At 33.5% G+C, this 23885-nt stretch overlaps 2 protein-coding genes across 3 annotated transcripts in view; one reads left to right on the top strand and one right to left on the bottom strand.

The window, feature by feature from the left end:
• Nucleotides 1-17253, top strand: part of LOC140443315 (uncharacterized) — a 48525-nt gene extending 31272 nt beyond the window's left edge. For both annotated transcript variants that reach the window (XM_072534509.1, XM_072534508.1), the window contains exons 8-10: nucleotides 2672-2924; nucleotides 7845-11643; nucleotides 16965-17253. In XM_072534509.1, coding sequence (XP_072390610.1) covers nucleotides 2672-2924; nucleotides 7845-11643; nucleotides 16965-17073 — 4161 coding nt within the window. In that variant the 3' untranslated portion in view covers nucleotides 17074-17253. The remainder of the gene's footprint in view (nucleotides 1-2671; nucleotides 2925-7844; nucleotides 11644-16964) is intronic.
• A 3145-nt stretch (nucleotides 17254-20398) lies between these two features.
• On the bottom strand, nucleotides 20399-21188 carry LOC140444266 (protein FAM200A-like). The gene is made up of 2 exons (XM_072536012.1): nucleotides 21111-21188; nucleotides 20399-20779 (listed from the first exon to the last, which is right to left on the bottom strand). The coding sequence occupies exons 1-2, from the start codon at nucleotides 21186-21188 to the stop codon at nucleotides 20399-20401; spliced, it is 459 nt and encodes a 152-aa protein (XP_072392113.1).
• Between the last annotated feature and the right edge of the window lie 2697 nt (nucleotides 21189-23885).

The following is a 23885-nucleotide window of genomic DNA, read 5'->3' as shown; positions in this document are numbered from 1 at the left end:
ACCGTTGCGAGCTGAACCCCATTGAAATGGTTCAAACAAAGTCGTTTTAAAGAAAAAACGGTAGAACGGTTGATAAAAGAAGCTTACTAGCGTGTATCTAAAGAGCGGTGGCATAATTATGTGAACCACGTCAAGAAAGTATAAGAAAAAATATTTGCGGTGGACAAATTGTAGGAACATAATGAACTGGTGATAATTAATATAGGAGATGATTCAGAGGATGAGAACGATTTAGATATGGATTGCGATTAGTATTAATTAACGAGAAATATCTCAGATTTATTGCTTATTTCTTTTGTTAGTACTGTACGTACAGTACATTTCAGTTATGATCTTGTGTATTTTAAGTATATATATTTTTCGTGTCATAGGGTAAACTACTTATTTTTGTATTTACATATAAGTATTTACGAGGTATTAGATAGTTTATGTATACAGACCTTTTTTTATAGAATTAATTTGTTTTTTTTTGTTGATTCTCTTCTTTAATTCAGTTAAATTAATGAGTAAAGATTTTTTAAACGAAGCGCTTAAGGTCCTGATTTCTCAGTCTATCGCCAAACTACCACACACCTACCACTGTACCGACATGAGCGGCATCGTTGTGCGCCGTAAAACCAACACTGCATTTTAACTGTGACTTTTACTACACTCATGGACAAAAATATCGAATATTTTGGAATTTTCCAATTTTTTTTTGTAGTCACTATTATTTCAAAATAATTTTAGATTACTGATAATACTTATATAGTAGGCTGATGTACTCAACTGGTTTGAAATATTTTGATGTTTATTTTGACGTTTATTTAGTGGCTAGTGTCATTCGTACATTTTGTCATAACAATCCTTCTTCACGTAAAGGAACAATCATACTAATTCGGTTATTTTTAATTTATTTTTAAGTTAAATTAAATATTGTTTTTATTTAACTAAGTTTAAAAACAAGTATCCCACCAATTCCGCACTGCGATGAAGTCTAAGTAGCACATATTGTAATTGTGTACGAGGAAGGATATGCACAAAAAGGTATCGCACGACGTCTCAGCAGAACTGAATCTATAGTTTCAAATACTCTAAAAAGGTACCGCGAAACAGGAAATTTTGTACGAAGGCCTGGTCAAGGACGCCCAAGGTGCACAACCGCAATTGATGACCGTTTTTTGGTTCTTAATTCTACACGAAATCGTTCATTGACAACAATGTACCTCAGAAATGAGCTATTAAATGTTAGACAAGTTAATGTGAGTTCATAAACAGTTAGACGAAGATGAAAAGAAGCAAACTTAAAGCCCTGACGCCCCGATAAAGCTCCACGTCTTCTCCAAAATCATAAAGCTCGTCGTTTGGAATTTGCAAGAACACATATTCAATGGAATATCGACAACTGGGAAAACGTTCTTTTCACTGATGAGACCAGAATCCTATTATGGAAGCCAGATGGTCAAAACTACGTCTACAGAAGAGTGGGAGAACGATTCGCCAGCTGCAGTCTCGCCTAGACTGTTAGTTTTGGAGTTGATGGCATAATTCTTTGGGAAGGTATTAGTTGGGATGTACGTACCGCACTTGTGGAAGTGATTGGACGGATGGCTGGTGATTCTTACGTTTAAAACATCCTGCAAGATCATGTTTTGTCATATGTTGGTTACATAGGATACGAAAGATTCATGTTAATGCTGAATCATGATTCAGCAAGCTTCGGCTTGCTGCACAGGATGAAAGGAATGCAATTTCCCAAGGATATGTCGAAAATTTACTTGCAAGCATGCTGAGAAAGATACAAGCAGCAATAAGAGCTAGAATGGGAAATACTCGTTATTGATCATGCACTTCTTTCAGTTTAAATCAGTTATTTAAGCAATTCAAATTATCATTTAAGTTTAGAGTAAAATAACCTTATTTACATAATATTAAACATTTATTTTTTTCACAATTTCCTCGCCAATAAAACTTAAAATTGTTCATTAAACATTATTAAAATAAACTCTATTTTACAATAAACGACTTGCTTGACCAGAATTTATTTTGTAAAAACAAAAATTTGAAAATTTCAGAATATTCGATATTTTTGTCCATGAGTGTATAATAGACATTTTTATGTCATGTGTTTCCGACAAGGACTCTGTCAAAATATTCCCAAGCTCAGTAAATCGACTATATAAAAATAATTTACAGCCTATTATTTTAATCAAATTATTAAATCATGTGCAAAGGATAAACGAAAAAAAATCGAATAGACCATAAATCGAAATGTCCATTCGATAAAATCGAAAAGACTGTAGCGTTTTTAAATAAAACGAGCGGTTCTAATTTATATAAATATATTTATTTATAAGTTTACAGCACGATAATATCAGCGCTACTTATATATACAAGTTATTATGTACTAGAATATTCTGGAATAGTCCACCTCTATTCACTTGCATTAGCGCGTGCATCTCCGTCTCGGTCGATACATCCGGAAGGTTCCCGAACACAAATCATCGTCGTCTCGAGATGCAACCGTTATATGGGCTACGTCGAAATAGGCATGTTCGGTACAAGACAAAATACTTATAAAATATTGGCAAATTAGTTGAAGTTTACATATTTCTGTTCGTATATTTTTTGCATAAATAAAAAATGATTATTTTTCATTTTTTTAAACAATCTAATAATATAATTTTTTTAGCCGATCGTTACATACGATAATCCCTTAGACAGTTACATTATTACAAACAAGACAAGTGTGGCTTCAGTAACATCCTGTGTGACCAATCCTATGTATATAAATACTCTCCCTCCCTTGATTATACCTGCAATTACACCAACCATAAGGATAATTAATAATACCTCCATACCACCAAGTTTAACGGAACCGGATATTATGAAAATGCCAATTATAATATCAGATAACAAACCCGAACCTAAAAAAGGACGACCAGGTAAATATTTATGTTTGTTTAATATTTAATAAACAAGTATACTCTTTGTTCTTAAGATACATCTTAAACTAATATTGGGTGCGTTAAGCCGACCTCAGCGGCTGGACAGCTGACTAAGCGGTAGCGTTCATATGTATACAGCGCGAACCGCTGGAAGCTCAGCCGCTGTTAAATTTACTAAACCTACTTTATTTCCGCGGGATGAACTCAGCGGTAGCTTGGGCATGCGTGGTACGCAATAATAATTTTATTTTTTTAATAATTTTTAATTAAAAACTTCGATAGATCTAAAAAATAAATTTACAATGGAATAATGAAAGTACAGTTTGGTACCGAACGAGTATATTTATTTATATAAGCATTTATGAAAATATTGAGGTTAGATTTCTCGAAAAGTCAAACATAAAATGAAATGACGAGACAAATGCGTTTAGAATTTTTTGTCTGCTGGATCTAAGCCGCTTTGTTAAAGTCAGCCGCTGAGATCGTCTGATTGTCTTCTTCTTCACGTGCCATCTCCGCGACGGAGGTTGGCAATCATCATGGCTATTCTGATCTTAGATGCTGCTGCTCTGAATAGTTCAATTGATGTGCATCCGTACAATTCCCTCAAGTTACGCAACCATGAGATTCTTCTTCTTCCTACACTTCTCTTGCCCTGGATTTTCCCTTGTATAATCAATTGAAGTAGGTTGTATCTCTCATTACGCATAACATGCCCCAGGTATTGCAGCTTCCGTGTCTTGATGGTTTCCAATACTTCCATTCTTTTGTTGATTCTTCTCATAACTTCGTTGTTTGTTACATGCTCGGTCCATGATATCTTCAGGATTCTTCTATACACCCACATTTCAAATGCTTCCAACTTTTTAGCAGTCGACGCGTTAAGTGTCCATGCTTCTATCCCATAAAGCAGAGTCGAGAAAATATAGCACCTTGCCAGCCTAACTCTTAAGTCCAATTTTAGTTCTCTTGCACAAAGTACCTTTCTCATTTTATTGAAGTTTGTACGTACTTTCTCTATTCGAACTTTGATTTCTTTGGAGTAATCGTTTGTGTGATTAATTATTGTGCCAAGATAGTGGTAGTTTTCAACTTGTTCTAAAGCACTACCGTTAATTGTCAGGCTTTCACCATTATTTTGGGTTTTTGATATCCTCATAAATTTGGTTTTCTTGGTGTTTATTGATAATCCATATTCCTCTCCATACTCAACTATCTTGTTCATTAGCTTTTGGAGGTCTCGGAGGTTGTCTGTTATTATGATAGTATCGTCCGCATATCTAATGTTGTTAATTGGTGTTCCATTGACCTTGATTCCTGCTGTTTCTCCCTCAAGGGCTCTTTTCATAATTTCTTCAGAGTATGCATTGAATAGTAGTGGTGACAATACACACCCCTGTCGCACTCCTCTTTTAACTTCGAACTCTTCTGATGTGTGTTCATTAATGCGTACGTGTGCTTGCTGTTTATAATATAGATTTGTTATAATTCGAAGGTCATTGTGTTGTATTTGTTTTGCTTTGAGGATGTCCATTAGCTCTTTGTGGCGGACTTTGTCGAAAGCTTTGTTGTAGTCTATGAAACAGACTTACATATCTTGGTTCACATCCAAGCATCTCTGGATTAGTACGTTGAATGCAAATAGAGCTTCACGGGTACCTACGCCATTACGGAATCCAAATTGAGTTTCTTCAATATCCATATCAAGTGTTTTGTAAATGCGTTTATGAATGATCTTTAAAAACAATTTAAGTGTATGAGACATCAGGCTTATGGTACGGTGGTCGTTGCATTCTCTAGCATTTTTCTTTTTTGGGAGACAAATGAATGTTGAGGTCAACCATTCGTTGGGTATGTCACCCGATTGATAAATTTTATTAAAAAGCTTTAAGAGGACATCAATGTACTCATTTTCTATTATTTTAATGATATCAATAGGCAGTTGATCTGGCCCCGGGCTTTTTCCGTTTCTGGTGTTCTTTAGTGCATACATTATTTCTTCCTTTGTAATTTCTGCACTTGTTTCTCTGTCCTCAAAGGAAAAGTCTTGTGGGTTTCCTCTTTCGTCGTCGAAGAGCTCTTCCATATACTCTTCCCATCGTTTTAGTTTTTCGTCAGTCGTTATCATAGTATTTCCATTTTTATCTAAAAGAGTTGTGTTGTGGTTTCTTTTTTGCAGTCCTGCCATTTTTTTAACCTTTTTATGTATGTTGAATAGGTCGTATTTGTTCTGAAGATCCTCTATCTCTTTACATTTTTCCTCATAGTAAGTTTGTTTTGTCTCTCTTATCTTTTTTCTGATTTCGTTGTTAATGATTTTGTAATTGTGACTGTCTTTGTTCTTGGCTTGTCTTCGTTGTTCCATCATGCCGAGTATCTCGTCGGTCATCCAATTGTCTTTCTTTCGTGTCGGTTCTTTTAATATCTCTTTGCATGGAGCGAGGAGGCAGTTTTTTAGTGTTTCCCATTGTTCGTTTATCTCGTAAGTGTAGTATCTCGTAAGTCTGATTGTACCCATTAAAAATATTGAATTCGTCACAACTATGGTTTTACATTGTCAATGTAAAGTTTGGTTAGGCCTAGATTTTTAACAAATATTTTTGGGCAAATGGACTGCAGCGATCTAGAAATCAAAAAATACTAAAAAACTAAAATTAAAAAAAGATTATACATAATTGTATTAAAACCTGATAAAACCAACAAAATCGTTATGGAATCTAATGATTACAACAATAAAATAATTGATGTTTTAAAAGACGAAACCATATATCATAAATTTAAAAATGATCCCACCAATATTTTCCAAAAAAGAAATAATGATCTTATTGTGATCAGTATTTCTCTCAGATGGGACAAAAATGGTTATATATCACCAAATACAGCAAAATCACTTGAGCTACATAATGCTATTCTACCAAAGATTTATGCTTTACCTAAAACATACAAGAAGAGTGTTCCTCTACGTCCTATCGTTTCCTGCATTCAATCGCCTTCGAGAATCTTGTAAAGTGCTTAAAAAACATTATTTCTAATGTCACAAATAAAAATTCTTATTACATTAAAGATTCCAACGACTTTAATTCTAAAATTAAAACATATACTTTTTTTTATAGAAAATGCCTTTAAAACTTCTAAAAGCTCTTGTTTGGTGTAACATTCTTTAAAATACATATTTTGGAGTTTGGAGCCTTACTTAGTTGGCGACTGTGATAGCTTGCATTGCCCATTACCATCACGCTATTCTGAGGAATGTTTGGCATAAGATTATTTTTGAACCATTCTTCAAAATGTTCTGTCGTTGTATCTTCATGGTAGTCGACGCAGGAGTCTTTAATATTCTTTGCAGAAAGTCACAGGGTATTTGAAACCCAACCATTTTCTGATCCAGCATGTAAAATCGTTATTTTTTCCCTTTATTTGACGGAGCTTTTGTCGTATATTTACCGGAGGAATCGGCAAATCCTTTAGGTCGCTTTGAATGCGTGTCAAACCATGTCTCCTCTGATTTGATGTAATTCTTTTTATTGTGATCAGAGGTATTTTCGTCAAATCGCATATTTCACTCGTAGCGGAAGTTGTGTCAAGTCCTCTTTTAAGTAAGGTACTGTATATAGATTTTACAATTTGCTTTACATCTACAGGTAAATGTTTCTTCTTTACCGGAACACTAGAAGAAGCCACATTATTATTATCCCACGGACGCCACATAATGATAGAAAACGTAATGAATAAAATGAGTAATACTACTTAAGACTTCTCGTGATACATAAAGACAAATTTTATCAAGAATTCGTATTTAAATACTGGTTGGTGTTCAGTTCCATACTTATTATATAAATATCTGAAAACCACTTAAAAGTTGATTAGCAAACCCGTCGCGCACTACCATCGAATTCGAAAAACCCTCTTATCAGTACAGTTTCGTCAATATTAGCCTTATTTGTATTAATGAAATTATAATGAGTTTGGATTGTACGCAATTAAATCAACATTAAGAAATGAAGATTGACAAATTTTACCAGGAAACATATTTCTGAAACCGGACCTTTTATACTATTATCGGTTAACCCAGGATGTTTATAGTCGGTACTAATCGATGTCAACAATTTACTCCTAAACAAACTTTACCTATGACTCATGGGAGCAAGTAGCGAATTGAGATTAAAATGGGCGAAAAATTACATCGTTTAATTAAAAATAAGATATTATTATTTAAAATATTTGGAAACATTTTTGTTTAACTATTTTTATGTGAATATAAAATAAGTTCTATAAAATGAAATAAAATAAAAATTAATTCCAAAATTACTGCTTAAATTAAAAATAAAATCGATCAGAAACACTGGGGTTTCAATCATCAGACTAGGAGTAAATATGATTTTAATCTTTGTCTATTAAGTGAAAACATAATGTGAGTTATCTTTGTTAGATATCTTGATAATTTTGTAATACCCACCATAAATATTTTCCGCAACAAAGCTATGATGAGAGGTGTTCATGCACAATGTGAAGGGAAGACTAGACTATTTTGTAATACCCACCATAATTTTTTACCACCGAACCTGTATATAACAGAAATTGTTTGCTGAATCGACAAACTTTTGTGGCATGTTGAATTTCACACAAAAAAATCATTGTGAAACAAGAAATGTTACCATTACATTTACAAAAGTCACATAAACTTTGCACTGTTTACAATATGAAACTCAAAAATCAGCTATATTGGTCATAGACTATTAGTATTTGCAAAAGGTGTTCTTTTTGTTATTTGGTAGGTGTGCTAAAAATCTAAGATTATGTTGTGTTATTCGTCTCAGTAAACAAAAATATATATACGAACTCAAAACAATTCTGTTTCCATTAAACTTATATACCATTCCATTAAACTGTAATATGTATTTCTACTTTAATTTTTAGGCAGAAAAAAAGCTAAAGTTTTATTACCAAAACGAAAGCCGAACGAAGTTATCGTAGATTCATCCATTCAAGATTTTTTCAAAAATTATAATCCTGGGGATCCTAGAATATGCCAAACAGTAGTTCCGACAAACTTACCCACAACTCATTTAAATAACCCTACAGTTAGAACTGGTTTAAAACGAGTAATATATCCTACAGCTTCGAAAAAATCTACAAAGGATGCCATTGAAACTCCAAAAGAAAATACTCCAATAGATAACACACAGAAGGCTAATGTAGACCAAACAAACAATAATGCTGAGAAAAGTTCCGATGATGTAATTGAAGTTGTAGATTCAACCGAAAAAGTAAATACCCCGGCACCTCGAGAACCTCTGAAAAAGTCAACTCCAAAAAGTACATCTCACGTGCGTAATTTGGATTTTTCTTCACCCCATACAACAAATAAGCAAAGAAAGTCAAGTTCTCCTTCGAAATCCATGCCAAGCCAGAAGACTCAGGCGACCAAAGATCTCTTAAAAAAAAAAGAAACGACCCAGAAGAATCAGGTGGCAAAAGATCTTTTTCAAACAACAGGAACAGCCCAGAAGAAGCAGACACTCAAAGATCTTCCTAAAACAACAGAAACAGAAATTAAAACTTGGGATTCTGATTTAAGAGCTACAGTACCTGAAAAACTAGATAAATGTCCCAAGAGACGTGGACGTAAAAAAAAAGTGGTAAGAAATGCAAAACTTAATTCCACAACCGAACAAGAAGCGATGCAATTAGAAGAAGCTATTAAAACTCCGGTAAAAAAAGCGGAGGACACTGAATTACTAAAAGAAAATAATGAAAATGAATTAGCCACGTCGAATTTAGCAGAGAATCAAAATATTTTGAATACTCAGGTTAAAACAATCTTATCACCTTCAAAACTTCATAATGCCACTAAAAATATCTTGGAAACTAATAAAACAGATGTTACAAAATTTATTACACCAGAAAATAACAAACCGAATACTCCTTGGCCGATTAAAGCTAACAGGAATATAATGCCTATGTTAGAGACACCTGTAAAAGTATGTTTACCAACAACTCCGGGAGTATCAACTCCTTTAGATATAAATTTCAGTGTTATGAGTAGTGCTACTCCTTTTACTAAAATGCTGGAAGCTAATCTTGACATGAACGGACTTGATATCGGATCAATACCAACACCTTTACCTATAACACCTAGTTTTCCCGCTTTCACTCCAACGATGGATTTATGTTCGCCTTATTCAAACAGACCCACCGATTATTCCACAGGCAGTTCATACTACCAACCTTCCGATAATGAACAAAATAAAAATCTAGAAGCTCACTTGAGGGAAATGGAAAAAGCATCTACACAAGAAGCCTCTAAGCCTTTCGACCATTTACAAATGTTTAATAAAAATGTAATTGGTAAGAAAAATCTTAATTTAATGAAAAAAAATTTGGAGTCAGATTCATCTGGTAATAGTAGTGATACCGAAGATGAGGCAGAAAAAACTTCTTTATCTGAATCCGACTGTGATGATACAGTTATATTCAAAAAGGCCGTTATTGTTGTAAGTCCTACAAAAAGATATTCTTTAAGAAGTAGAGCTCCAGCGGACAAATCAATCTCTCCTAAGAAAACAGCTGCCAGTACAAAAACTGTTAAAACACCAGCGAAAAAGGAAAACAAAAAGACCATTTCCAAAGGAAAAAAAATTGCAAACACTAGTCAAGATTTAGAAATAGCAACAAAGGTTGACGACGTCAAAACTGTATTACATGAGTTAAAACCAAGTACTGCCGTTACGAAAGGAATAACAACATCGCAGTCATCAGTTTTAGAAGATTTAGCGAGGAAACGTCAGCGAGTAGCAGACTCTTTAAAACCAAAGGCTGTACCTCCAAAAATTAAAAAACAACCAGCCGGTAAATTTAAAATAAAACCGATAGCTAAAGTATATACGTCCAAGATGCAGCGAAAAAATGAATCTCCTAGAAAAAGAAAAAAAATGAAGGGGCTGCGTACAGTTTTAAGCGATTTAAAGACCAGTGATGATTCCGACTTAAATTTTGAGCTATCGTCAAGCGACGACGAAAAGGAGGCACCGAAAGAAAATAAAAATTTAAGTATTGATAAGGCTGATAACACAGCATCAGATGTGGAAGCACAAAATTTGATTGAAGGCTTAAAAGAACGAGGCATCCATCTAATGCAAAACAAGAGTCCCAAAAAGAAAAATGGGGAAGACAAAGAGTTCGTTAATACTAGTGCAGCTCATTTAGAGACAATGGATAGAGATTCATTTGATATGAATAAGTCGGAAAGTTTTACTATCATAAACATGGTCCACGACGAAAATTATAAACCAAAAAGTAATCAAATATTACAGAATGATCACAAAGTCGAGTACATAGGACAGCTCTATTTGGAATCTATAGGAGCTGAGGTTATTATCCATCTAAAACAAACTGAACTGTGTACATTAGTTGATATGGATCCTAAAACAATTTGTAAAAATACTACTAAACGTGACATAGACAGCGGACATAAATCAGAATCAAATATTCCTATAGATAAAGAACAAGCGATTGACGACAAAGTATCAGCAAAAAGTACAGTCAATAAAAGTACAAATATCCAAGAGAATTCAAAAACTGTCATAGATCCTATCACAGTTTGTGAAACCGTACTAACAGAGAATCCCTCATTCGTAAGACCAAAGGAGAAGGTGATTAAAGAACAGATAAATAAAAAGGAATTAAATACAAGGAACTCGACAGAAACGAAAGAAACTGATGTAGATAGTAAAAAAATCAAAGAGAAAGTAACAAAACAAGGATCTGGTTCCAACCGAGAAGTGATATCGATCGAAAAGAAAGATGACAAGAAAAATGATGAAATAGCAGATAGTAGTAAAACGATATCTAAGAATATTGAAAAGCCGCAAACACATCTGGCTGAAGCGAAATCTAATACGGAAAAAAATATGGTAGATGAAATTACCGAATTTATCGAAATGAGTAAAAACAATAAACAATCTATAGAAAAATGTATACATGAATCTAATTCCGATAAGAACACACTCAAAATACAAGAAGATGAAAAAAAACGAAAAAGATATTTTGAGGATCCTGATGAAGTTGTGAAAGAAATCATTTTAAAGAAACGCTGTAGTATAGAAACTAAAGAAACTGTGGAAGCTGTGAACAGTATATTATTTAAACCGAACCTAGACGAACAGATAACTGAATCCCAAGAAGCGAAACAATCAATTGAAGTAGTATATGAAAAGAACATAAAGAGGTCCGAGGATACTGCGGAACTTGTAGATAGTAAAAACATAAAACAAAACTCCAAAGAAAAGGGAACTGAGAAGTTTGATGTCACAGAAAGTAAAAAAACAACAGAGAAAATTCAACCAGATAAGCAATCACCTAGAACGAACCCAGATACAGAAATAGAGTCTGAGAAAACTAGTGAAATTGTTGATAATATAACCAAACGGAAAGCAGAAGATAAATTAGTGAATAAGGCAAAACATCCAAAGCGGTTAATACAACAAAAATTAGATATCCCAAAAGTGACAAAAAGCAAAAGTGAAGATGACTTAAAAGTTAAAATAAACCTCGATAATATTGATATTGAAATTAAGTCTAAAGTACAAGATAAATCAGGAAGTCCTGGAAATGTCTCAAATAGAAAAGATTCCACGTGTGGTACAAGTTTTAATGACGATCTTATGAATTTTGCTGCCACGGGAAAGGATGGTGATGAAACCACACTTTCTGAAAGGTAGGTGTGTTATTTAAATGAATCGGTCATTTCAGAAACAACATGAGTCAGACATTATAGTTTGGAGTTAATCACAAACAACTGTTTTTAAACTTCTGTAGGACAAAATGCTTTAAAATAATTTTTAGAGTGGATTATCTAAAATGCTATATCTTATATACTAAAACGCTAAGCCCTTTTTTTGTCCACCACTTTACTCAAAAACCATATTAGATAATTAAAATATTTTTTCGGAATATTATTAGTATTACGTATGAGATTGTCAAGATATACTTTTGGTACAAAAATTCACTTCCGGTTTTGAGATGACCGGAAGTTAAAATTTACTTTAAGTTTTAGACCCCACAATGTATATATGGATCGAAAGGTCTCGTCGAGACGAATCTAAATATGTACTTCCGGTTGCGATCCGACACCGGAAGTGACCAGAAACGCGCATAAAACGTCACGATAGAGCAAATCTGACACCGGATTCGTGATCAGCATGCAAAATTAACTGCTAAATGATAACATTGTAACAAAAAACATTGTTTTCGACGAAATATTTCGTGATATTTAATACACTTTTTACTTGCATTATTATTGATGAATGTTATGTATAGACTTCGGCAAATATGCAAATAAAAATGTAGAAAATATGCGCATAAATATGCACGTGTTTACCCGAAAATATGCAAATATTTTACAAAATATGCATACAAATAAATAAAAAAATCGTAAAATAGTAACAATTTTATTTAAAAAAAAAGTGTACATAACTAAATATTTCCTACTATTCATTAAGATTTACATTTATTTTAAGTAACTACATCATTTTTAAGTATGAATAAACTTATTTAGAATTATGGTAACAATAAATGACCAAGTGGTGTTCAAAATTTTCTAACAAAAACTTGTGGCTTCTGTCTGAGTACATATATTTATATATGGAAAAACTTCGTTCAACATCAACTGATGTAACAGGAGCATTTTTCAAACTAACCGAAACATTTGGTTCTAAATTAATTGTTTCCGAAATATTTCCAGCTAGAACACTGACTACTTCAGAAAGAATATGGTAACCTTTATTTTTTTCCATAGTAGCTTCAAATTTTTTTAAAATATCTTTTCCAATATTACCTTTAACGTTAAGAAAAAATGACGCAAATTCTTTTATTAATGCTGTACTTTCGAACAATGACAGTTTTGGTGATTCTGAGTAATTGTTTTTTGAACAAAACTAAAATTTGATTTTATAAATGAAAGTTCTTGTTGAAGTAAGTTACTCTGAAAAGTTTGTTTAGAATCCAAAAGAGATTGGGAACTTTCATCTGTTAACGTATCAATTATGTTCTTTATTTTAACAAAATGATCTGCATAAAAATTAGCTGCTTCTAACCATGTTCCCCATCGCGTTAAAATAGGTTGTGGTGGAAGAGGAATGTTAGGTAGCATTTCTTTATAAAGTTGAATTCTTATAGGAGATTTAAGAAATACTTTTTTGACACTGGATATCATGGTATTTACAAGAGGAAACTTTTTTCGTATTTCCTCTGCAACTCTGTTTAATCCATGCGCTACACAAGTAACATGTATTAAATCTGGGAAAAATATTTTTAAATTTTGTCCTGCTTTCACCATATAAGGAGTAGCATCCGATAAAATAAGCAGTAATTTATTAGAAGGAATAGTTGTCGGAAGAAAAAATGTTGCTAATGTTTCTTGTATAAAACGCGAAATTGTTAAAGCATTTGTTTTCTCAAGTTGCTGGCATGAAATAAGATGAGATTTTGGTAAGGTATCTTCTTTAAGAACACCAATCAATAAATGAGCAATATACTTTCCTGAGGAATCAGTGGTTTCGTCTAGAGATATGTAAAAATAATTATCTGCAATTTCTTTCTTAATATTAATTAACACCGACGAGTATAGCCCGTTCACATTATTTCTTCTTAGAGACCAATCACTTGGAACATTAAGTTTGCAATATTTTTTTAGAAACGAACTAAAATTTACATTTGCTAATTTTGAAAGCGGTATGTTTGCAGACACTAATGCGCGACACAAGTCTTCATTAAAAGTTTCTTGCTCATCTAATTTTTTTGAAGTAGATTGGAAACATTTAGCCATTGAAGTTTGATGTTTTCCTCCTATTTTTCCTTTTTTTGCAATGTGTGAAGCAGTTCTCACATGTTGGTCTATCTGAAATTTCTTCTCACATGCTATCTATAAATAAAAATAAAAACCTTTATTTTAACCCAACCTTTAAAATATAAAAATATACAAGGTGTTTTTGGTTAATCAAATAACTGGTTTGGAAAAAAAAACACTCGCTAAGTGTTTTAAATGCAGTATTAATCCACAAATTAGTTTTTGTTACTAACCATTAGTACATCATATAACTTATTTTAAAATTCAACAAAAGTTTTTTTTTTGTTAATTCAATTACAATAAAAATAATTGTGTTTTAGAATAGCTGACTTCATAAAAAAAAGTAAAGGAGAAAATTTTTTCTAAATACACACCATTGTATTGTACCATGGACAATTTTTTCTCACTAAAGGAAGCTATTTTTCATTTAAAAACAACCTACGAGTACTAAATTTCAAGTAAATACGTTTATTGGTTTTAAAGTTATTGTTGTTATTAACTAAAAGAATTTAATTTTTTTTAATTTTAACACCCTGTATCTCGAAAAGTAAATAAGTTTGACCCCTCATTAACTATATCGTTTTGTTCAATTTTTCGAGAAGTATCTACAGTCAAACGTTGTAAGTGTCATTTGGAAACACCCTGTATGTATGAAATATTAGATATTTAATAGAAAATATTAGATACTTACAATTTTGCCACAGACTGAACAGTAGATTTTTCCCATATCCATAGACAGCTCTTTATAAGGTTTAATCCAAGTTGAAGCACTGGTTGTTTTAGGCATTATAAAATCACAATCTTCCTTTTTGTTACGCACAACGAGTGTTTACGCTTTGAATATCAAAACAAAAATGATTTACAAATCTGAGCATCAAATTAGAAATGTTTAGGTACCTAATTCAATAAACTGGGAGATTTTGGAAAATCCCTAAATTAGGAACAAAACTATTAGCCGTTTACCTGCTGTTAAGATACAATAAATTGTAGATAGATTTGGGGATTAGATCATAAAATGCAAATGAGCGAACCCTTAGCGATTATCCAATAACTGAATGCCTCAGTGACCGAGACTTTCTAAGAATGTTGAGGGCTACTTAAATTGATCTTCTTTGAAATTGTAAATGTTTTGTACCTGTAGAGATTACGTACTTAGATCATTTCTTGATTAAAATGACTACAAAATTTTATACAAGAATTGAAATAAATTGGTATGTTTAAAAATTTTCAAATACAGTATAAAAATCTGAACTTTTATGCACTTTATGCAAACTTTTATACAAATATGCCAAAATATGAAATATTTGCATAAAATATGCACAATATGCAAAATATGCAATATGCATATTTGCCGAAGTCTAGTTATGTATATTCTTGCAAAATAAAAATTTCATTTAAAAAACTCGATGTCGAGTTGGTCCGCTAGTATGACTATATTAAGCTATTAAGCTTCGACTGTAAGGGAAAGTATCCCACGTTGACATATTTTTGACCTGTTTATTACAGATTTTTTTTAGTTCAAATTCAAATATTGAATCTAAAGTCAAACAAAAATAACAGTCTTTTGTAATAACAAACTAGTTTTTTTGTTAATTATTTTTATAAACACTTTTTTGTCTTAACCTGGCACAAGTAGTGAGTCAACTGGAGACAAATCCAAAACAACTAAAATTCTTTAAAACATTCGTTATATATTTCAAAATATCAAATGACATATCGATACATTACTTCAATGGCGTAACAAGCCAAAATTGAGAAAACGAAGAAAAAGAAATTTCGTATTTTATATTCTATATTATTTTTTTAAATTTTCATTTTTTATGAACGAACATTTTTACGAAATATTTTGCCTACCACATAGGGTATTACTATGGGGATTGAAAAATGGGGACAGAAGTTATTGGGGTGGAGATAGGGCAAGCAAAATAAACGAAACTTATGCGAACGGCGCTCAGGGTTTATTTGGAGAGCTGGAGTCGTGGATAAGTGAATGAAACAATGGGATTGGATTGGGGCAACTGCAAAAAATGAAACACTTACATGAATCCCCTGGAACAAATGGACAAACAAAACACAAGAGGTCCCTCTAGCTATTTGAAATGGGACGTCGCTTCGAGGAAACTTCCTGCTGGAGGAAAGAAAAGATTCTTCCGTACTAAAAAACACAAAAAAGAGGTTAGGAGACTTTTTTTTTATATAAATAGACAACATGGTTCAGAGAAATAAACAAAATGGTTTAGGAAAAAAACTTAAACATTTATTGTTGTCTCACCACAAAAAGTTACAAAAATAGACAATATAAAAATACTATATTAGTAGTTACAAAAATAAATACAAAAATAACAAAGAAGAAAAACGTACATGTCCTATCCGTTTACAAACTCTGTTTACAAGTGGGAGATGCTACAAAACTTTGTAACCGGGCTATAAACTGTGGCAGAAATAAATTATTGTAGATAAAAATTTATCTTTACAAACTCCCATGAAAGCAATTATTTATAAAAACGTTTCTTTTTATTTTTCCTCTAAAATTTAAACACAAAAGTTACCAGGATTGCACTGGGGTTTTACACAAAAATGCTGGGGGTGGAAACTAGACTTCACTGGAATTTCTGGGGGTAGAACTGCGAATATCATATCATATCATACTGCGAATTATTGAAGTTGGAAGGCACTGGGACACAAACTTTGGAAACTTTTACTCCTCGACACAAACTCCTTAAAAAACTGGAACAGGTAGAACTGAACACAATGGCAAAATGTGGTTATTTTCAAAATCTCACTTAGACTGCAACTACACATTGAACTGCTACTACTGCTACTGTTTTTGTATTTTGTATAATGTCTGTATTTTGAGAACGATTTCTGAGTGGAAATCGAAACGTCAATTAAACTTCATTTTAAAGTAAAATTGTGGCTTATTCCCAACAAAAATAGTAAATTGCATTAAGATGCCATAAGAAAATAGCTTCAGAATAATATTTTTTTTCTAATTTTATAACATTTTATGAACATAACATGCTAAATATATTTAATTATTTAGTTAATGATATTATTATTAAAAGAGTCTCCAAAACTGCGATGTTATAGAGAGTTCTGAACAATTCAAATGGATGATACTAATAAGAATGCAAAATGTATGATTGAAAAAATGTTTATTTAATAATTAATCTTCTAATTTGACTTTTTAGTACTATAAAGAAAAGGAAGTTATTACATGAAGACTTGACAGAAAATCCACATGAAACATTGCAAAGGGTTGACATAGAATATTTTTTAAATAAAATTCACAAAAAATAAGAAAAAACGGATGGAATTCGTATATTGTACAGTATTTAAAGAATGTAGGTTTATTTCTAACTGATTTATTAGTTTTTACAAATCTTACAATGTTAAAAATTGTTTTATATTATGTATATTCATTTTATTTAAATGTAAACTTAAGTTTGTTTTTTTTAATAAAAATACCGTATAGGCATTTCTAACTAGCAGTGTGGTAAACTAACATAATTATGAGCAATTTTCCTGTCCCGAATATTAAATAAAACTAAGAGAGATAACCAAAACTATCACAGCGTGAGAAGCGGCTAAAAATGGAAACATTGAACACTATTTCGTCTTTTTATCACTATTTTTCTACACTGTAACGCATTTACAGATCTACTATAGAGTAGATCACTGTCTTCACGGTCTTTACAGCACATACTTTCACTTTCTCTCGACATCTGAAAGAACATAACCACACCCTCAATATCCCAGGCGACGTAACTCTTATTTTCAATATTCCCCAAAAAATTTCTTAAAACTTGACCTATATGAAGATCTTGAAATTATCAAAGAAAAACAGAGAAGTCCAAATCGAAACTTTCTACCTCTTCACCGCCAACTATTATGACCCATATCCTCTACACCTTCTCTTACAGCAAACTCCCACTAATCTTCCTCTTTTTGCTGCTTATTCATCTTTCTCAGTCTTCTCCAAGCCACTTTTCAAGACCTTTCCATTGTAAAAATGGATTGAGACAGGGATTGAGGGAGACAGAATCTCTGATCGAAGCATTTCGATCACTAAGGGCGTCTGCACTGAGTGGGATTAAAAATAAACGCACAGAAAACCAAGTATATGAATAGTACTAGATCAGGCAACCAGATACCTAGACTATTAATTGATGATCTGGAACTGGAAGGTGTGGACACCTTCGTCTACCTGGGCTCGCTGCTGACCAAAGATAACAATGTCAGCGAAGAAATTAAAAGAAGAATACTGCTTGCCAATAAGTGCTATTATGGCTTGAGGAAACAGATGGCCCCAAAACTACCCAGAAAAATTAAAATTACCATATAAAAAACACTAATAAAGCCAGTGTTAACATACGGGACAGACACGTGGTCACTTACACAGAACGACCAAGAATTGCTTAAACGGTTCGAGAGAAAAATTCTAGGAAAATATATGGAGGAGAACAGGGTTTGTGGCGTAGGCGCTACAACTTTGAGTTATACAGAAGTTTTGGGGAACCTGACGTTGTAAAATGTATTAAATTAGCACGTCTTCGATGGATAGGACATGCAATTAGGCGAGATGAAGATGCAACGATCAAAAAAAATTTCGACCGAAGAGGACCAGTGGGAACATAAATTATTCTGATATCATTCTATATCAATATCAATAATCAATATATAATGTTCACACCATTTTTAACATAATTGCTTTAACTAAGATCATCACTCCCCTCCATTTTCCTTTACAGCATACTTTATTTCTCTTATGCACACATTCTCTCTTCTCACATTAACAATAAAACATCACATACTACAACTTTAACCAAACACAGCCACCCTTCACCCATATGTTGGTTCCACATAGTATGTTAACACACAATAATTTTTAACTCTTTCCATCCACCTTATGTTTATGAACTTATAACTTACATACCTCAAATTGTTCAGGGGCTAAATGTTGTTTTTTAACATGTAGGGCCTTTTCTACTTAAGTTATAAGTCAAGTAATATACCAGCAATACATTTCAACATTTACTTTGTTCACCTTCCATATCAATAACATACTGAAACAAATCAACATTTTACTGCTTAGCATATATTTGCTTTCCATATTCCAGGTACCAAATGTTGAAAAAACATATAGGGCCTTCTATAAAAGTCTTTAGTTCTCCACCAATGAATTCAGATGTTTGTGTAGTTGGTTGCCTACCTATATTCACAACGTTTATCAACCATTTAGTCCAGTGGTTGCCAACCTTTTTCCCATGAGCGCCCCCTTAGACAGGTTTCACCAGTTATGAATACTACAATCGACCACCCCCCTCCCACCCAATTAAGTTGAAACAAATAATGAATCTATACAAAAGGTAAGTATCCATATTTATTTATTTTTACATTTCATAAAATGATAAATGGTTATATGTGTGTAAAAGAATTTTTAATGGTTTCCTTGGGTCTGGCGTTCCTCACATAATTTCTTTATGTCTGGCTCAATGTTGGTTAATAACAACCTCAAATCCCCTCTTTCTTTTATGACGAACCTATTTCTTTGTCTGTTTTTCAATATACACACAGAACTAAAACCTTTCTCCACTAGATATGTTGTGGGGAATGCCAATAATAATAATTTGATTGCATTCCACAAGATTGAATACACTTCTTTTCTCCGCGGCCAAAATCTTTTGTACGCACACTCCCGAAACAATCTTTCAATTTCAACATCATGTCTCAAATCAATCAAGTTTTCTTGAAGAGAAGGACATACCGTTGAAACTTCCACGCTGAAAGGATTGATAAACCAAGTTGGTACTTTCAGACTAGTCAAATCTTGGAATCGGGACTGCAGATCTTCTTTCAGTGTTTGAAGTTGGAGGCAGTATGTTTGAAGATCCTCAGAATCACCACAAGAAGATTTCAAGTTGGGGAATTTGGTCAGATCTCTTCTCTGCATATTTTCTTCAAAAATAGATAGTTTGTCAATGAATGCTCCGACTACTCCCTTCGCTTTGGCCATATTTATGTTCTTCCCCTGTAGTTGCAGGTTCATTTCATTTAATTTTTGAAAAATATCTGATAAGTAAGCGATGTCATTTCGCTTCTCTTGAAGTTCTGTACTCAGTGTGGGGTCAGTAGTATTAAGAAATTCAATAACAGTATCCATGAGACTGAAGAACCGCCTTAAGCAATTGCCTTTAGAAAGCCAGCGGACTTGCGTATGTAGTAGCAATGTATTAAATATCTCATCATTTTCTTCACGAAGTATACGAAATATTCGATCATTCTTTGGTTTTGCTTTAATTTTATTTACCGCATTTATGACAAGTCGAAAAGAATCGTGCAACCTCCCACTCAAATTCTTGGCAGCTAAATGCTCTCTGTGAATGACGCAGTGAACACACAAAATTCCAGGTACTGCTTGTTTCAGATGTGCAATAAATCCCCGACGGCGTCCTGTCATTGCTGCTGCACCGTCAGTAGCACAGGCGATCATATTTAATAAGGGAATCTCTTTTTCCTCAAAAAATCTCTTAACAACCTCAAATACGGAAGATCCTTTTGTATCAGTAATCAGACTTCTAACAAACAGCATTTCCTCGGCCATTTCTCCATTGTCGTCAATGAATCAGACATATAACAGCAGCAAAGGTGTGCTGTCACTCAGGGTACTCTCGTCAAGTTGCACAGTAAACTCTCTGCTTTTCAATGTGTTGCAGAGAACATCTTTGACATTCGCTCCCATTTCATCAATCCTTCTGGAGACAGTATTATTGCTGCGAGGAACTACATCTGTTACTTGGCTGGCCTGACTGGGTCCCAACATAGTATCAACTATCTCTTTGACAGCTCGGAGGATGAGTTCTTCTCCAATTGTGTGCGGCTTGGCACTTTTTACTATTAACAATAAAACCTTGTAGGAAGCAAGTAAACCCTTGTCGTTTTTCTTGGTAGCTTTTGCAATTAATGACCCAACAGTAACTCGCCTTTCATACTTTGCCTTGAGCTCCTGTAAACGAAAGAAATACACATTCACTTTAATTATTATAAGTAATGGTAATAAAGTTTAAAAAAGGTTTTCTTATTATTTGTTTTATCTCTGTCTGACTTTTGGTAATAGAAAGTAAAAATAATTATATGTTGACACCTAGGTACAGTTACGATCACTAAATAGTTTACCCTTTAATTTTTACATTGTAATACTTTTGACGTAAAAGGTGCGTTTAAACGGGGTAAAAATTTAAAAAATAGGCTCCTAGATACGTAAGTCTGTAAACTATTCAATGATTGTAACTGTACATGGAAAAATTACAACCTACAAACAAAAGACTTTTACTCACCGCAAAATATTGGATGGGTCTGTCTGACTTCTCTGGATGAATCCTCTTTAAGTGATCCATAAGCCGAAACGGCTTCATGGCTTCGTTTAACAAAGATTTTGCACAAATGAGACACAATGGTAGATTCTTATTTCCTGGCAATTCAATAAATCCATATTTCAAATACTCCGTTGAGTACTGCCGGCACTTTTTTTTAGGTGCTGAGATTTTGAGAGCAAAACAAAAGAGTAATTAATTACACCTTATTGAGAAGGCAAAGAATAAAAACACTATCTCGCAATTCTCAATAAATAATTATATTGATTGAATATTGAATAATAATGATTCTAATATTGTGACGCCTCGTGTTCAATAAGTGGTTATGTCCGAATTGAAAGACAGACTTAACAGTTTCGCAAATAAATCACAGTATCTTTATTAAAATAAGAACTCACTGAACACAATGACTGTCAGTTGAAACAAAACAACTTTATATACCACAATACAAAACTTGTGAACGAAAGACTACGCACTTGAAGCGACGACAACCTCAGCCGTTCGCTTTTTGTTCGAGTCAGACCGGCAGGAGCGGTACCTACTTCTCATCATTCTTATCCCACTTCTCTCTTTCTCTTTTGTGCGGATGATCGCACAATACGAAAGCTCGATCAAAGGAAATAGCAGAATTCGTTATAATGTATAATTATAACGATAATGTATAGAATTAAATTGTATTATGATTCATAGCTCTCTGTGACTAGACGAGATGTTTGTGTTATTATTACCTGCATTGGTATACATATATTTACTTTTTATTATCCTATGGATATCTGATCGAAAGTATTGTATTTTTTCTCTTTTCTTATTTTTCTCAATTACCCATTTCTCGTTTTCCAGATGCTAAACGCCCCCCATATCGTTCCCTTCGCTCTATCGCCCCCCGGGGGGCGATCGCCCGCAGTTTGGGAATCACTGATTAGTCCATCTTCTTCTTCTTCTTCTTTTGGCATCATAACCCTGGATGGGTCTTTGCCTGTCTGGCTATGTCCTTCCATTCAGATCTCTCTTGTGCCCTTCTTCTCCATTGTCTTATGTTCATTGTTTTCAGGTCGTCTTCCACGTCATCCAACCATCTCGTTCTGGGCCTTCCTTTTTTTCGCCTTCCTATGGGCTTCCATTGTAACATTTTCTTTGTTGTTTTTGCATCGTTTTGTCTCTGCACATGTCCCAGCCATGACAGTCTTTGACTTTTCACAAATCTTACAATGTCATAACCTTCATTTAACTCATTAACCTCGTCGTTTCTCCTGATTCTCCATGTGCCATCTTCCTCTTGTACCGGGCCATATACTTTCCTCAGTATTTTTCTCTCGAATGTCCTGAGTTGGGCTTCATCTTTTTTCGTCATTATCCAAGTTTCACATCCATAGGTTACTACGGGTCTAATCAGTGTTCTGTAGATAGTCATTTTGGTTCTTTTGTCTAATAATTTCGATGTCATCAATCTTTTATTAGCATAGTATGTACGATTCCCGCTGGAAATACGTGCATTAATTTCGCTACTTACGGAGTTATTCTGATTGATTTCTGTGCCGAGATATGTAAAGGCAGTAAAACACATAAAGATAGGACGTCTGAGGTGGGTAGGCCATGTAATGCGGATGGAGCAAACCGACCCAGCTAGAAAAACGCTCCTTGATAGACCTATTGGTCAAAGAAGAAGAGGAAGACCCAGAACAAGATTCCTAGATAACATAGACCAAGATATGAGAAATATGGAAATACGTGCTTGGCGGAGGAAGGCGATGGATAGGGACGACTGGAGAAAAATTCTTGGGGAGGCTAGGACCCACACAGGGTTGTAAAGCCAAAATGATGATATGTAAAGGCATCCACTCGTTCGATAGTATAGTTGTCTATTGTGATATTATTTTCATTGTCAGTTATTCTTTTGACTGTCATATACTTCGTTTTTGCTTCATTTATTTTGAGACCTCTTTTTCTTGCTTCAGGATCAATTTGTTTGAACACTTCCATTAGTCGTGGCTTATTCCTACTAATGATGGCTACATCGTCTGCATATGCAGTAATTTGTACTGATTTGGTGTTTATATGGCCGGTTATATTGGTTTTTCTGATGACTGCCTCAAGAACTAGGTTGAATAGCATGGTTGATAGGGCTTCTCCCTGTCTTACTCCCATGTTGATGTTAAACAAGGGAGTCAGTTCTCCATCTACTCTGACTGCGGCTTTTGAACCCTGCAATGTCATTTTTATGAGGCTGATGTATTTCTTAGGTATACCTAGATTACAAAGGTCTTCCAGCATTTTGTCCCTTTTCACACTATCAAAAGCTTGTTTAAAGTCTATATACATATTATATAGGTCTATGTCGTATTCATAAGCTTTTTCTTGTATCGTTCTTAGTATGAATATGTTATCTGTAGTGGCTCTATTTGGTCTGAATCCATTTTGATAATCACCAATTATATTTTCAGAGTATTCTAATAATCTATTGTAGATTATACCAGAAAGAATTTTGTATATTACATTTAGCAATGTAATTGGCCTATAATTCTGGCATTCCCTCTTATCTCCTTTTTTATATATTGGCTGTATGAGGCCAACTGTCCATTCCTCTGGCATTTGCTCCTTCGTCCATATTAATGTTATTAGGTAATGGATTCTTTCCCAGAGTTCTAATCCTCCATGCTTTAATAATTCTGCCGAAATTCCATCCGTTCCTGGTGCTTTATTATTTTTTAGTTTATTTATTATCTGAACTACTTCTTCATA

Source organism: Diabrotica undecimpunctata, chromosome 6, assembly GCF_040954645.1.
Source record: "Diabrotica undecimpunctata isolate CICGRU chromosome 6, icDiaUnde3, whole genome shotgun sequence".
Classification (NCBI taxonomy): domain Eukaryota; kingdom Metazoa; phylum Arthropoda; class Insecta; order Coleoptera; family Chrysomelidae; genus Diabrotica; species Diabrotica undecimpunctata.
This window is presented reverse-complemented; position numbering and strand designations above follow the sequence as displayed.

Bases quoted from the DNA above. Each gene is read 5' to 3' on its own strand.
- LOC140444266 (XM_072536012.1), bottom strand. From the start codon at position 21,188: ATGAAGCCGTTTCGGCTTATGGATCACTTAAAGAGGATTCATCCAGAG. The intron at 20,780-21,110 runs GTGAGTAAAAGT...TTTCGTTTACAG, and splicing joins GACCCATCCAATATTTTGCG to GAGCTCAAGGCAAAGTATGA.